Source organism: Ixodes scapularis, unplaced genomic scaffold, assembly GCF_016920785.2.
Source record: "Ixodes scapularis isolate PalLabHiFi unplaced genomic scaffold, ASM1692078v2 PGA_scaffold5__190_contigs__length_132052651, whole genome shotgun sequence".
In the NCBI taxonomy this organism is placed as follows: Eukaryota; Metazoa; Arthropoda; class Arachnida; order Ixodida; family Ixodidae; genus Ixodes; species Ixodes scapularis.
The window spans coordinates 118,549,034-118,566,016 of NW_024609880.1; the positions used below are offsets into that span (position 1 = coordinate 118,549,034).

At 48.2% G+C, this 16,983-nt stretch overlaps 1 protein-coding gene across 1 annotated transcript; it reads right to left on the minus strand.

The window, feature by feature from the left end:
• Positions 1 to 3,746: 3,746 nt before the first annotated feature.
• LOC115320459 lies at positions 3,747 to 16,743 on the minus strand. Its single transcript, XM_040214778.3, has 2 exons — positions 15,375 to 16,743; positions 3,747 to 3,773 (listed from the first exon to the last, which is right to left on the minus strand). Exons 1-2 carry the CDS (start codon positions 16,647 to 16,649, stop codon positions 3,747 to 3,749), a joined length of 1,302 nt encoding a protein of 433 aa, XP_040070712.1. The 5' UTR covers positions 16,650 to 16,743.
• Between the last annotated feature and the right edge of the window lie 240 nt (positions 16,744 to 16,983).

Sequence of the window (16,983 nt, forward strand, 5' to 3'; positions counted from 1 at the left end):
AGGTTTCTATTTTTTTGTTGTTATTTTACAACACAGCTGTACCGGATCATAGCTGACGTTTGTGACGAGACCCTCTCAAGGGAAAAGCATTGTTCACAGAGGCTGCGTTTACATGGGAGACAATTGGTAATAATACGCAACGGAGTGAAAATTCCAGAAGAGCTCGGAAAGAAATGGTTGTTCCGATGCCCTCGTCGCTTTGGTTTTTGGGGTTGCACCTGGCACAAACGCTTGATACAGCCTTGAAGCAACAGACAAGACAAAGTTCCACTTCGCCGTACACCGTCCTTCGAATAAACTCAAAATTAACCAAATTAACTTAATCAAAATTAATTAAGCCAATCATCTACTTTTTATCACAGCCTAGCTTGCACTGTCGTGAGGTGAATATTGTCAGAAGCAAGGAAAGGTGATACGACGTGGTTAACTGTGGACACTGACGTCCTAAACAACCCAGCGCGTGACAGGACCCAATAGTTTTATTATTGCTCCGAAACCAATTAGATTTTGGAATTTGCAGAAAACAAAGCCCAAGGATGCATGACAAAGCGACAAGAGTGAATGTTATCAGTGACGCCCGGTGTTCCTTAAGCCGTCAGTTACTATATGTAGGGTGCCTGAAGTCACCCTGGCTCCGTTTAAAACGGACCGTAAAAATCGACGCCTGCACATAGGAATCTAAAGTTTATTTCACCATGTCGTTTTTTCTTGTAAAACTCAAAAGCCAAGAAACTGGCCAAAGCCAACGGCGGGCGGCGACGCAGACGGCCACATTCTGTTCCGGGGCGTGTTTTGCGTTCGTATTGATAGATGGCCCTACCTCCTCATCAAGGCAATTGAGACCAGAATCGAGACTGCTCGCGACAACCATGGTTTATTAAAATGAACATAATCTTTCTGTAATGCACCTTTAAGTGGAAAATACGCGCTGACAGTAAAAGCAAAACATAGCAAAAAAAAAAAAACGCTTGCATGGCGACGGCGCTTTTGCTGCCAACGGATTTCGTCTGCGTGCGGTCTGCTAGTATAAACCTTTCCATAAAAATGTGTGAGGGCGCGTTCCCTGCTGTGTTTGAGTGTTATACATGCACAACTGTGCGACAGGCAGCAGTGCACGAAAAGGCACGTGCCGTCTCATGCTCTGCTTGCGCAGAGCTCCAGCAAGGTTTTCGACGTGCAGAAAGACAAAAGTTCCCTCGACGCATTGCGGCAGCCGCGGTGTGACCAATCTAGCTGGTTAGATCGGTCTATTCGCGAGCGAGGGCAGGATGGACTGTGGTTAAGCACGTCTGGACTGGGATTTTTTAAATCGTGGAAACTAGCAGGAGACCCCTTCTAAAGAAGGCTCCTGACCATTTTCACTTTCAGTGTTCTCGAGTTATCGACTATCACGAGCCCAAATCGAGTGCCCACGCATTGCCCGGGTCCAGTCTATGAGCTGCATTCAAGTAATGTCACTGGGGGGTATTGCGACCGCCCAGGTACGTCATCAATTTTCGGGAAGGAGATATTGAATGAGACCGCCCGTTTTTGTCCTTGAAATTACACCGCAACAAAGGAGTTTCTTGCCCAGTGGCGTTGCGTGCGAGTATCCTTGTTTCCCACTAGTGCCTGTAAGCTCGTGTAGAGTGAGAAACATTCCAATTGAATATCGCTGCACCGCCCCTTTAAGCTGAAACGAAGTAGAGCCAAATGGGATTTCCAAATTGTACCGTTGTGCAGTATATATAGCAGTCTCGCGATGATATGCGGCAGCCCAATAAATTGTTAGAGCGCGCATGACTGTTAAAACACAGAGTTGTAAATTGAGGTCCCAGAACAAGCGCACGTAAAATTGACTATAACTTTCGCCTCCCGTGACAGTATTTTGCGGAGATTCGAGCTCGTGCAGGCCGATGTCCTAAAGTAATAAAGATGAGAAATATATTGCCTCTCCTTCGCAATATTTATGTCTAATTAGGAATATTAATGCACGCATCTCTATTAGAGAGATACGGACCATAGCCAACCATGTCTAAAGTGTTAGGAGCCCGACGTTTAAAAACCGATTCGTTTTTTTTTTTTTCATCAGTGTCAACTATTTGTACATGGAGAGCAGCAGAGTCTTTTCCATCTACGGTGTCTCGTTTGCTTCACTCACTTTCTCTTCTTCAAGTGCCCTAGTCCGTTGACATACGCCGGTGTTTAAGTGCCTGTCGACTTATTTAGCTGGACCTATTAAAATGAGGTGTAATCAGTGATGCAGTGCGGGCGAGCTAGGAATGAATCGACATATTGTAGACCCTGAGATGGGGGGGGGGGAGGGGGGCTCCTAAATATTTAGGACATGGTTGGTGAAGGTCTGCGTTTCTCGAATTTTTTACCCAACCAGACGGAGTTCCGTCAAACGTGTTTACCTTTAGAACATGCATCTCAATATATTTGTTCTTACAGTAAGGCTTCGTGTATTGGATTATTGGCAGACCAGAAGGGAGATGCCTTATGCCCAGAGCAAAGCGCTGCCTTTTCTGTTTTAGGCGACGATCGTCGGCAAACGGTTTCAAGTCTGATTTTCCACAACCGCAGCCCTTCGGCTTTGCGCAGCAGCGCCCAGCGCAGGAGGGACAAGCAACAGGATCGCCCGTTGCCCAGTCATCGGCAGTTCTTGTCACGTGGAAGCTCAGCGAGCCGCAGCAGGCTACGGCGCAAGCGCCACGGTTATCTGCTGTGACACCGAGAGCCTGTTTTCGTCGCCTAAAAAAGCGCCAAACGCGGAACAGCACGTCGCAGACCAGCGAGATGCCTTATGCCCAGAGCTAAGCGCTGCCTTTTCTGTTTTAGGCGACGATCATCGGTAAACGGTTTCAAGCCTGATTTTCCACGACCGCAGCCCTTTGGCTTCGCGCAGGAGCGCCCTGTGCAGGAGGGACAAGCAACAAGATCGCCCGCTGCCCAGTCATCGGCAGTTCTCGTCACGAGGAAGTTCATCGAGCCGCAGCAGGCTACGGCGCAAGCACCAAGGTTATCTGCTGTGACACCGAGAGCCTGGTTTCGTCGCCTACAAAAGCGCCAAACACGGAACAGCACGTCACAGACCAGCGAGATGCCTTATGCCCAAAGCTAAGCGCTGCCTTTTCTGTTTTAGGTAAGCTTGATTTTAACTCAATACGCTAGCGTGAGCCTACGGGTTTGCATTTCGCTGGTCTGCCTATTAGTGTTCGTTGCGTTAAAAACTGTGATATGGCGGGAGAAAACGAGTGTATTGCAGGTATGAATTCTTTGCCAGCAGGGGGTCTCAGTCTAAAGGGCTCAGACTGCGAAAATAAGCACCATACTGAGAAGTGCTCTGGCCTTACGAAAAAGTCCCTGCAGGCAGTGACGGGAGAGAGCGTCAATGCGTGGAAATGTAACACGTGCAAACTTCATGTTTCCCGTCAGTATGCAACGTCCGATGAGCGCGGCCCCGCAGAAGGGGAGAGGGCAACTTCAAGTGGCTGCCGCGAGCTGAATGTAGATAAGTTGCTGCCCACAAACGAAGCTATATATAAGAAACTGACATCCTGAACAGAATGGAAGGCGTTGAAAAATTCATAGAAAAACAAAGCAGTAAAGACGATGAAATCATGACGAAGCTAGACACGCATGGGAAAACTGTCGAAGCAAAGGATGCCTCGATGAGCACCCTGTCAGGGAAGTACGATGAGCTTCTTAAACGACTGGATGAGCAGAGCGCTACAATCAAGGAACTGACAAAGAGGACGGGTCAACTAGAAGCTAAAGTAACCGAGCAGGACCTGAAAATCAGAGAAATAAAGATAGCTGTGGATAACGCGGAGCAGTACTCCCGGCGCAAAAATATCGAAATTTATGAAATTGCCCAAAGAACAAACGAGAATATGTTAGAAGTTGTAAATAACTTAGCCGATAAACTCGAGCTGCCGCAACTTGCCCTGAGGACATTGAGGCTGCTCACCGCCTAGGGGCGAGCGAAGGAAAAAACTGCGCCAATCCTGGTGAGGTTTGTGGAAAGGAGACCACGGGAACTCTGGTTGACAAAGCGCGTGACCTTGCGGAATGTAAAAAAATATATTAACGAAAATCTACCAAAAACACTGAAAAACTTGCTGTAGGCTACTAAGGAATGTGCAAAAGCAAAGTCATATAAGTTTGTGTGGGTGCGAAACGGTAAAATCTTTGTGAGGCAAAAACAACGCGCCGGTGCTCTTCGCATCGAGTGCGAAAGAGATTTAGCCAAGATAACATAGAAATGGAAAGCACATTCGTCACCATTCAAGAATAAGAGAGTCTTATTGCACACTTTCTAGCAGAAAACGATAGTAGCGGTCGAAAACTCAGTCTAATACACGCGAATGCTGGAAGTTTACGCAAACACTGGGACGACCTATTGGTTCTGTTATCTGGAAAACTGTCGTCCCTGGACGGTATTGACACTAAGTGATATAAACATCGAAGAGAAAGAATCTGTGGAATATAGTTGGTTGGTTTTCATTCATACTGTCTTTGTCGAGAAAGAAAAAAGCGAGGAGGTTTGTTGATGTCTATAAATGATAGTTGTTTGTCGGAAAGAATTAACGTTTCCCTTGACCATGCAGGACTATGCGAAATTTCTGTTCACAAGCCATCTATGTGTTACATTGTATGCGCAGTTTATCTACCGCCTAATTCTAATATAAAAATGTTCTGTAAGGAAGTCTCACCATTATTGCGCCAATTCGATAACAAGCCGCATATCATACTGGCCGGAGACTTTAACATATATGTCTTAAGCGAGAAAAAGTATGGAGTATCAAAGTACTTAGACACGCTTTCCGCCTTCGCGCTCGAGAACGTGATACACGATTACACAAGAGAAGAATATTATGGCGGTACAATAACTAAGTCATGCATTGATCACATAGTAATAAGAATTAGTAATGCAACATTAATGCAGGCGGTAATTAAACAGAAGGTAGATGATCATTATTTAGTAGCACTAGCAAGATTGGGTGAAAGCTCAAAAAATGAAATGTCAAACCAGAGGGTATTTAAAACCATTTTAGATAACAAAAAGGTAGACCATCGTATCAGTATGTACGACTGAAATTCATTATTAGTACATGACCATGTTACCGCTTACGACTCGCTCGCTGATAAATTTAGAGATATATAAAATATCTGTCAAAAATGTAATGTTGAAGCAAACACGAAATTGTCTGGATTAATGAAGAGATTTTAGAAATATCCCATTCGAAAGACAGGTTATGGCATAGACGTAAACAAAATCCGGGTAACACCACTTTAAAAACCGAATATTGTGTGCTAAAAAATATGTTAACTGCTGAAATTAGATTAGCCAAAAGAAATCATTATACTAGCTAATTTAGTTCTGCAAATAGCCCAAGGAAAACATGGGACTTCGTAAATGAGTTGATGGGCAGGAAAAGGAAAACTTACACTGAGGAAACAATTAGAAATAATTTTCCAGCATTAGATAACTACGCGGAATTTGCCGAATCTTTCAACAACTGTTTCATTAGTGCCGTACAAGCCCTAAGGCGAAAGATAGCGGTGCATATAAATGATGAACCGGCTGACCAAATTGACTGTGTAAATTAAGCACATTTACCAAAAATAAACGAGTACAATAGCATGAACATTATTAATTCAATGTCATTAACGAAAGTGCCTGGAATAGACCGAATTCGGATTAGGGATTTGCGCTACAATTTTTCAAGTCTAAAACTGGTCCTCCTCGCTATAATTAACGGATGCCTGACAACAGGAAAAATACCGGAAGGACTAAAATTGTCAATAGTGAGACCGTTATACAGAAATGGTGGTAAGAAAGAATTAGGAAACTATAGATCGATATCAATATTACCAACAATTGCTCACATTCTTGAAAAATGGGTACAAATATGTATGAATGGCTTCTGTGAGAGATTTTCGTTATTGAACGACGGGCAATACGGTTTTAGGCAACAAAGGAACACAATTTCATTGCTTGAACTTTTCTCGGACTATGTTAATGAAACGCTTGAAAATAATAAAGTAGCCCTTGTCTTCTATTGGGCATATCCAAGGCATTTGATACAATTGATCATGCACTCCTCCTATCAAAACTCAATAAGCATGGTTTCAGGGGCCCGTGGCAGAAATTCTTCACTGACTAATTTACAAACAGGTTTCAGATGGTTAAAATAGGAAGTAGCCTTAGTACAAAACTCAGAGTCGATTGCGGCGTGCCACGGGGTAGCATACTAGGTCCGTTATTGTTTAATATACATGTGAATGATCTAGTGTTATTACAACTGCGATCTAGAATGTTTCAGTACGCGGATGATACTGTTCTATTACTACCGCATGACAACTGTAACCAGGCGGTTTCGCTGCTTCAAAGCGATATAGATGTATTAGTTAACTGGTTCTCAGGTAATCTCATTTCTGTGAACGTCAATAAAACTAAATTAGTCTGTTTTCGTAATCCCCATAAACAAATTACTCTAGTACCAAACATATATCTTCACCTTCATGATCATTGTCAACACATTCGAACGTGTAGACCATTACCTTATGACTCCTCGGTTAAATATTTGGGGTTAATATTTGACCAACATCTCCTTTGGAACCAACAAATCGAATATATTATTAAGAGAATGCGGGTGGTATCGGCCTATCTTTACAGGCTGAAAAGTGCATATTCTGTAAACTTGCGGAGAACTATTTTCAGATCTCTAAGCGAATCAGTAATGTTGTATGGTATTACGATATATGGGATTTGTTCAGAGTTAAAAAAACAGGGAATTGATAGAATCATAAAATATAGTGTAAACAATATTTCTTACGGGTCAGTGTTGGATAAACTAGACATTGAAGAAAAAATGCGCGCGTTAGAGGTATTGTCATTTAATCAGTTTCATAAAGATGTGATAATAGGAAGTAATTATTATAGTAGAGCTTTTAAACAAGAGCTAATAAAAAGAAACTTGCGGCGTACAGATAGGTTCAAGGTCCATAAGATACAAACAAATTATGGAAAATGTTAAAATCACACTACGTCCCTTCGATGTTCAACAGTTTACCAGAGTCTTTGCTGAACTTATCATCCTTTCGTGCGGTAAAACAAAATGTAAGAGAATGGTGCCTCACGCTCCCGCAATAATAATTATATAATTATTTAGTGCGAATTCGTTGCCCAAATTCCTACAATATTGTTGTTTGTTTGTTTTGTTTCTCCAGTGTTGAATGTGTCACGATATTTTGTTGGCTGCCTGGTCCCACATACAAGCATCTTTGCTTTCGTGGGCAACCACGCTTACACCTGTATATTGTCAAAGATAATAAAGATATTATTATTATTATTAAAAAGATACCAATTATCATCTCTCTTGTTGCACATTTTGTGTATTTGCCTTCCGATCTATAACGTGAGTACATAGTCCTTTGAGGCATACCCAGCGACCCGGTGTTTCACACTGTCAAACAGCGAAAAAACGAAACATTTCCGCAGACGCACCAGGTGGCGTATCTTCGAGTATCTTCCTCCCGTGTTGGTCTCAAGCGACACGGCAGGATCTGAACTTCGTACAGTCAAATTTATTATTGTTAAGAAAAAATATTTTATTACCGCCTGAAGAATTGACAACATAAATAAAGGACCGGTCACCCTAAAGATATAGATCGTAAGTAAAGGCACCCCCAAATTATCCGAAATATGCTCTGAAAATCTTTACCGGCGTTTTTATCCTCGATAGGCACGTCTATGAGTGTTCCTAACGCATATTCAACTTCCCAAAGATAAAGAAGTATGTCGCCTCTTTTATGTGATGGGAAACAACTTTTAGTGTCTGTGGGCTGGACGAAAACAAAGTACACAGTGGCGCATGGCAAAAATACGACGATTGCGGACGCCGGCCGTCAGAGAGTGAGCAGTTAAGTAGCTGCGATGTCGTGTTGCTGGATTTAACAAAAAAAACAAGGGTGATGCTTATTTGCAAATTGAACTGACCGGCATATTGTCCAGAAAAAAACTCAAACGCCAAGCTATGTCGAAATGTTCATTTCGATACGCGCCATTTTAAATCATAACAGATCTGAGTACGAAGGTCATTCTTTTCTGCAGAAGTATTCGCCTGCATCACGGTGCTGAGTGCAAACAATATTGGTACGGAAAGCAAGCGTTGTTATTGCCGTTCAGTGTTTCTGTAGAAGGTACACTGAAAGGGTATGTTCTAATGATTTCCTTACACTTCGAAAATATTACTGCTTTTAGCTCAGTTGCGTCGTCATCATATTGCCGCGCGCAAGGCTGAGAAAGCAACGCTCGGTTACGGTCCTCCAGAAAGTTCCCGTTTATTCATGTACCGCACGTAACTTCTATCATTTATCCCTGCTTTTGTTTTCTAGAAAGTGCGTGTTCATTCTCGCCCCGATCACGCGACGCTCGAACCGCTTTCGCCGAATCTTCGAGATAGCGGCGCACTTTAGATAAGAGGCCGCCCGCGACCTTGTCGAGTGAGTCTCGCCCCAGCGCTCGATTCTGCTGACACGCCGACTTCGACGCCCGCGACGCTCTGCTTTCTTCTGTTTCCTTCTTTATTTTTGGCACAAGTTCGCCACATTAAACATTTATTTATTTCTGTTTATTTCGTGTTTATTGGTCACGACTCACCACCCGTGACATTCTGGTGGAGGTGCGGGGTAGCAAGGCCCGTTCCATATTTCCAAGCAGGGGCTGCTTCCAAGCAGGCGCTGCAGCCAGAAGTTCTCGCCAGCGCCGCTCCTGAACCACCGAAGCTGAGCTACGCCGCAGCTACCCGACGACCACCGCCCCCTTCTCACCCGTATACGGCGCCACCTCGACGTGAACCTCTAGCGCCGCAGTATTCACGACGCCATGAAGATCGGGCGTACGTCCGCCCAGAACAAGCTGCTCCACGAAAGACCGACGTGTGGAGGACGGCCGATCGACGCCCGTTGTGCTACCACTGCGGGGAGGCCGACCATATCTACCGTCGTTGTCCCTACCGGCAAATGGGCCTGCGTGGGTTCCACCCGAACGACCCACGCCCGAGGTACGGCGAACGCCCTCACGACATCGAGGAGTACCTCCGACGTTCCCCCTCCCCAGTGTCGTCACTCCGCCGTGAAGCCCGCTCCCCATCGCCACGACGTTCACCCTCCCCAGCGCCACGATCCCGCCGAGAGAGCCTGTCTCCCCTGCGTCGTCGGGAAAACTGAGTGCGGCAACGCCTGGAGGTGACGTTGCCGAAAACGACGGAAGCAAACAGCCTCCAAGAACGCCGGAGCGCTCCCACTCTCTCGACGCCCCGCATTGCACCGACGCGCCTGCAACGGTGTCCAACAACCTAAACGTTGTTATCGATGGCCAAAACGCATCGGCACTCGTTGACACCGGGGCAGACTACTCAGTATTGAGTGGGAGGCTCTCTCGCCACCTTCGAAAAGTCACGACGCCGTGGGATGGACCGCAGATACGAACCGCCGGAGGACACCTCATCACGCCTGTCGGAAGGTGCACCGCTCGCGTCGAAATTCACGGCGAGACGTGTCCTGTGAAATTCGTCATTCTACAAGACTGTTCCAGAGACGTCATTCTCGGCATGGACTTTTTGAGTGAATACGGCGCCGTCATCGACCTTGGAGAAAACAGATTGACGCTGCGGACACCTGTTCCGTCTTCAGAGAAACTCCAAACTGCGTCAGCCGCCGTCCGAGTCGCTGCCGACCACGTGAATCTGCCGCCGCGATCAAGTGTTGTCGTACCTGTCGTGACCGACGCAGCTACCCGTAGCGAAGTTCTTCTGGAAGGTAACCTCCAGTTGCTCCTGGGAAGAGGAATAGGCGTCGCACGAGGAGTAGCTGAACTTCAGGATGGCCGCACTGTGGTCCTCGTGACGAACTTCCGGAATGAAACGCAACACCTCACGAAAGGTGCAGCCGTTGGCCACGTCGATGATCTCCGAAACTCCGCCGAAATCGCCGCCATTACTGATGAATCCTCGCCACCTCAGCAAGACGGTACGTCGCCAGCGCAACTCGACATCGACCCTAAGCTTCCGGACCCAAAACGACGGCAGCTGATGAACCTCCTCGCCGAATACCGTGACTGCTTTGCGACGTCGTCGAAGGTGCGCCAAACAGCCGTTGCGAAGCACCGCATCATTACCGAGGACGACGCGCGCCCTGTGCATCGATCACCGTACAGAGTCTCCGTTAAAGAAAGGGAGGTGATCCAGGAGCAAGTTCAAGAGATGCTGAACGACGACATAATCCAGCCATCAAGCAGTCCGTGGGCCTCTCCAGTCGTACTAGTTAAGAAGAAGGACGGAACGCTTCGGTTCTGCGTGGACTACCGGCAGCTGAACGCGGAGACGAAGAAAGACGTCTACCCACTCCCCCGAATCGACGACACGTTAGACCGGCTGCGCCACTCTCGATACTTCTCATCGATGGACCTGAAGAGCGGCTACTGGCAAATCGAAGTCGACGAACGGGACCGAGAGAAGACAGCTTTCGTCACGCCAGATGGGCTGTACGAGTTCAAGGTAATGCCCTTCGGACTATGTACGGCGCCAGCAACTTTCCAGCGTGTTATGGACACCGTACTGGCAGGACTGAAGTGGCGGAGCTGTCTGGTCTACCTCGATGACGTCGTGGTGTTTTCCAGCGACTTCGACGAGCACTTGCGACGACTCCGAGCTGTTCTTCAAGCCATACGGACCGCTGGACTCACCCTCAAGCCGTCAAAGTGTCGGTTCGCCTATGACGAACTGAAGTTTCTAGGTCACGTGGTTAGCAACAAAGGCGTGCGCCCAGACCCTGAGAAGACTCGCGCCGTCGCGTCATTTCCAGTGCCGACAGACAAAAAGGCCGTGCGAAGATTCCTCGGACTTTGCGCCTACTATCGTCGCTTCGTTCGGGATTTCGCACGGATTTCCGCACCGCTCACAAACCTCACGAAGGACGCCGAGAGGTTCGAATGGGCCGAGGAACAGCAGCAGGCATTCGACGAGCTGAAGCGACGACTCCAGACGCCTCCGGTTCTTGGACATTTCGATCAGGATGCGGACACCGAGATTCACACTGACGCAAGTAACGCAGGACTTGGCGCGGTACTAGTTCAAGTACAAGAAGGCACCGAACGAGTCATCGCCTACGCAAGTCGGACACTGTCCAAGGCAGAGAGAAATTACTCCACGACTGAGAAAGAATGCCTTGCGGTCGTCTGGGCAATCACGAAGTTTCGTCCGTACTTGTACGGAAGCCCGTTCCGCGTAGTCACGGACCACCACTCGCTCTGCTGGCTTGCGAACCTCAAGGACCCGTCAGGACGCCTCGCTCGATGGAGCCTCCGGCTACAAGAGTTCAACATGACTGTGGTTTACAAGTCAGGACACAAGCACAGCGACGCTGACTGCCTGTCCAGGGCCCCTGTCGAAACACCTTCCGGCAGCAGCGACGACGATGATGACGAGTGCTTTCTAGGGGCAGTGAACACCGATGACATGGCACGACGTCAACGAGACGATCCGGAGCTGCGAGCCTTAATCGAGCACCTGGAAGGGCGCGGCGGTACCGTACCCCGTGTTTTCTCACGAGCCGTGCCGACCTTCACCATTCGGCAAGGTGTACTCTACAAAGAGAACTTCGGGAACAACAACTCGCCGTGGCTGCTGGTAATACCGACCGACCTTCGAGGGGAGATCTTTCAAGCATGTCACGACGACCCGACGTCCGGACACCTCGGATACAGCCGGACACTGGCCCGTATTCGTGAAAAGTATTACTGGCCCAAGCTCCCCAAGACCGTCGACCTGTACACACGATCATGCCACGAGTGCCAGCGACGCAAGAAACCTCCGACGAGGCCGGCCGGACTCCTGCAGCCTATTTCTCCTCCAACTGCACCCTTCCAGCAGATCGGAATGGATCTACTTGGTCCTTTTCCGCCTTCGACGTCGGGGAACCGCTGGATCATCGTCGCCACAGATTATCTCACGCGGTACGCCGAAACGAAAGCTCTTCCTTCGGGGACTGCTGTGGAAGTTGCCAAGTTTTTCATTGAGTCCATCGTCCTCCGGCACGGCGCTCCAGAAGTTCTGATTACAGATCGCGGATCATCGTTCATGGCACAACTGACCCAAGAAATCCTCCGACTCAGTCACACCAGCCATCGTCGTACAACTGCGTACCACCCGCAGACCAACGACTCAACAAGACAATCGCCGATATGATCTCTATGTACGTCGACGTAGAGCACAAGACGTGGGACGAGGTGCTCCCCTACGTCACGTTCGCCTACAATACGGCGGTTCAAGAGACCACTGGATTCACCCCTTTCCAACTGGTACATGGTCGGAAGGTAACGACCATGCTGGACGCCATGCTGCCCCATGAGCCATCTGACAACGAGAGCGACGACGCCCAGGCGGTTGCTCAACGCGCCGAAGAAGTTCGCCAGCTCGCCCGACTCCTGATTCAAGACCAGCAACGCGTCGACGCCGGCCGCTACAACCTTCGTCGCAGGGACGTCCACTTCCAGCCCGGAGATAGGGTGTGGGTATGGACGCCCATCCGTCGCCGCGGCCTCAGTGAGAAACTGCTGAAACGGTACTTTGGACCCTACAAGGTACTTCGTCGCCTCGGCGAGCTGAACTACGAGGTGATGCCCGACGGAACACGAACATCGTCACGCCGCCCACCACGACCTGAGGTCGTCCACGTCGTGCGCCTGAAGCCGTACTACGCTCGATAGGACTGTGGACCTTTTGTGCTCCAAAAGACTCTTTAGTTTATCGTTCTTTTTTATTTTGATTTGTTTTACACTGCATCGGGGCGATGCACTTTTAAAGGGGGGAGTAATGCCGCGCGCAAGGCTGAGAAAGCAACGCTCGGTTACGGTCCTCCAGAAAGTTCCCGTTTATTCATGTACCGCACGTAACTTCTATCATTTATCCCTGCTTTTGTTTTCTAGAAAGTGCGTGTTCATTCTCGCCCCGATCACGCGACGCTCGAACCGCTTTCGCCGAATCTTCGAGATAGCGGCGCACTTTAGATAAGAGGCCGCCCGCGACCTTGTCGAGTGAGTCTCGCCCCAGCGCTCGATTCTGCTGACACGCCGACTTCGACGCCCGCGACGCTCTGCTTTCTTCTGTTTCCTTCTTTATTTTTGGCACAAGTTCGCCACATTAAACGTTTATTTATTTCTGTTTATTTCTTGTTTATTGGTCACGACTCACCACCCGTGACAATATATATTGATATGTACTTTGTAAACCAGATTTCAGATTATATGTGGCGCGGACGTGCCCATTTCATGACCTTATGTACGGTAATTAATTTCCATGTTCAAGAGCACAACAGTATTCGACTTTTAATAGTGCGATGTAAAGTTGTAATAATCATGGGTATTCTAGGCGACCTGTTAAACTGATAATTTTTCGGATCGGATAAAATATATACGACTGAGGCAAAGAAAATAAAAAAAGATGTTGAGTCCTATAGGGTAATCTAGCTTTTATTTCCCCGTTTCATTGACATTAAATACCGCAATTTATTTTTGGTCATTGAAATTAAAAGTGGATTCTACGAACAATGAAAAGCAATATAGTTACCGTTTCACTTTAGAAATCATGCCTATTTTCAAAAGTACGCAAAATATATATTCTCAATTTAGCGATTCGAACCGGTACGAACCAGTTGAAACCGGTTCGAACCTCATTTTCGCTCCCCGGAACTGAACCGGAACTGAACCGAAAGCCGTGAACCCCTAACCGAAACCGAACCGATAAAAATTTCCGTTCGACACTCTGTGAAGTATTAATGGGCGGGGCCACTGATCTGTGCGCACGTGTCGTGTCCTGTCCTCCACCGAAATATCGTCTAGCAGCGTAAATATTGCAGTGTCTCGTCTTTTTTTTTTTTTTTGAAAAAAAAAAAAAAATACAGAAGAATGTATAAGTGTTTTATCTTTGCCTTCTAAAGAAAAATATTTCTTTCTTTATTCGTTTTAATGTCTCCTTAAGTGTGAGTGCAGCGGATGCTACAAGAGCGAGCTGCCGGATTTCAGCGTCTCTGCCAAGCACTCGCGCTCGTGCAGTGCAAGCGCTGTTCAGGACCACATGCTCGCCTTTGTCTCATCGGCTTCATCTGGACTTCAGCTGGAACGCAGTATCGGCCCAGCAGGTGTCCCCGTTGGAGATGAAAATCTACCCAGTGCGGTACCCGTGCTATACTCCGTTTCACCTTATGCTGCAGCGCAGCAAAGGCTAGAAGCGCGAGCTCATCGGAACGTCGTAAGGTAAAATAGAGAATAGACGTGTTTTTAAGTTGCGTGACGCTGGAGTGGTACGCGACCGCACGCCGATACGCCGGCACGTGCGGGTATTGAACCCAGGACAGCCGTGTCCAATATTCACTAGCGCACGGCAGCTGGAAATCGAAGGCACTGCGCCTGGTACATGCTAACGCTTCTGCTGTTTACGAGTGCCGTGCGTAAACACACACGTCAACTGATTCTCCGGGGATCAAAATTTCTGAAGTATTTTAGCATTGTTGGGTTTGACGTGATTTAGGTGCAGCAGTGGAATGCGGATAATGGCGTCGTCTGACTGACACGTCTATAGGCACAACTCCCACTCACTCGATTGTTTGAGTCGTCACCGAACGTTAGAGATTAAACAGCTTGGAGTATCATTTTATAGCACGAAATGGTTTTTAACGAAATCCCCAATTCTGAAATTTCCTAACTGTCCGTCCGTTCGTCCGGGCATTTCCCGCTAAATTTAGCGGGGAAACTTCAGTAACTTGGCCTAAACACTAATTCAGGTACCCCGCGAAATGTAGTGGGAAATGCGATGCCATGTGACCATAACGTTACGAGACCTACAGATAACTTTATTTTCCCTACTGAATTTAGCGGCAAAATTGACGTTACGTCACCTGTACACCAAATCATTTCACCCGCTAAATTTGGCGGGGAAATTGATACAAATATAGGTCCTTCTTCATTCCCCGAAATGACTGTTTAATGTGTTCTACAAAATTTAAACGATTGCTTCTCGAATACCGCATTTCAAGGCACAGGTCGCTGTCAAATATCTTGCACAAAGGAAGCTATGCCTTAAACTTTCACAAGGTCACGTGTCACAACCATACACCTTCGACTAGATTTTAAGATCGCTGCGGGTAGGGTCGATATTTCCTGTCGATTCATAGCAATCCTGAAGATTGAAAGAAACTCATAATTAGATTAAAGAATCCAATATCTTTCTTCTTTACTCTCATGTGGTTGTGAGGTGAGGTGAGGTAAACTTTATTGGGTCCAAGACTGTTAGATCCCCGCGTCAACCGAGTCTCTCTTAGGGAGAGACCTTTGACGAAGCGATCCCCTCGGTCGACAGACGAAACGCGATGTTCCCGGCGGCGTCCGAGGCCAGCTGGACTAGAATTTTCTGAGTCGTGGGGTCAGGATCCCGCAGGAAGGATTCCCAGGCGCCTGGTTGCCTGGCTTGCTTGATGAACTCCCTATTCTTCGAATGAAGAAGCAGCTCCGGACACCCCCAGAGTATATGGTGGAGTGTAGCGATCTCGCCACAGTTCCTGCAAGACGGGTCGTAGGTATCTGGGTACCACGAGTGCAACTGCGCCGGGTTGAGGAAGGTCTCCGTCTGGACTTGACGGAGGATGGTGGATTCTGCCTTGTTGAGAGTGCTGTGAGCCTCTGGGTAGGCTCGGCGTTCTACTCGGTAGTGGTCCAGCACCCCCTTATAGGTGTAGAGGTTGTCGTGGTTCCACGTGGCGGAGGTCGAGTGCTCACTTGGTGTGCTAGCCCGGTTGGTAAGAGCGCAGGCTGCACTGTGAGCACTCTCGTTGCCTGGGAGTGACGCATGGGCTGGAGACCACAGTATGCGGACTGGGTGGTCAATCAGACGATGACCAGTGGCGATCTTGAGGGCTTTGTCAGAGATGTGACCACGCATGTACTGGCGGATGGCCATCTGGGAGTCACTGACGATGACTTTCGTGGTGCTGAGGGTGAGGGCCAAGGCGATGGCTGCCTCCTCTGCCTCTGCACTGTTGCTGGTGTACATGCTGCCTGCCGTGAGGATTTGGCCGGAGCGATTCGTAACTGCAAGGGTCATTCGACCCCTGTCAGCTGAGGCTGCGTCGACATAGGTCACCTCGGAGTCGTCGTAGCCTTGCTGTAGAGTGTTCTCCAGAGCCTTCACTCTGGCCATGCGTCTGCCTGCGTCCTGCACTGGATGCATGTGACGAGGCAGAGGCGAAATCTTTAGTTGCTCGCGTAGCTCGTTTGGAAGCCAGCCTCGCGTACTGTGCCCTGTTGGGTGGTAGTTGATGCCCAAAGATGTGAGGATGGTTCTTCCCGCTGTGGTCAGAGATAGCCTTTCGTAGTGGGCTATCCTCTGTGCCTCAATGATTTCCGAGAGGGTGTTGTGAAGCCCAAGCTTCTCGAGTCGCTTGGTCTCTGTTGAAGGTGTTAGGTGAAGCGCTTTCTTGTATACGCAGCGGATGATGCGATCGATGGCATCCTTCTCCGTGAGTGTCAAGTCCAGGAAGGGTGCAATGTAGGCAATCCGGCTAATCACGAAGGCTTTGATAAGGCGAATGACATTCCGCTCTTTCATCCCGTACCGTTTTCCGGCGATTCTTGCTATGAGTCTTCCTACTTGCTGTGCGTGGTTACGGAGGACTCCGATGCTGTATGTGTTCTTGCCATCCTCCTGCAACCACATACCGAGCATCCGAAGTCGCCGGACCCGAGGGACGTCTTTGCCTCCGACCTGCAGTATGATGCCTGAGGGAGTTTTTACCGTGGTGCCGGCCATGAGCAGCAACTCCGACTTTTCCTGACAGCAGGCTAGTCCGCGCTCCTTAGCGTAGGCTTCCACGATGCGTATAGCTTCTTGCAGCGAGTCTTGGATGGCGCCATCGCTTCCTCCTACCATCCACAGAGTGACA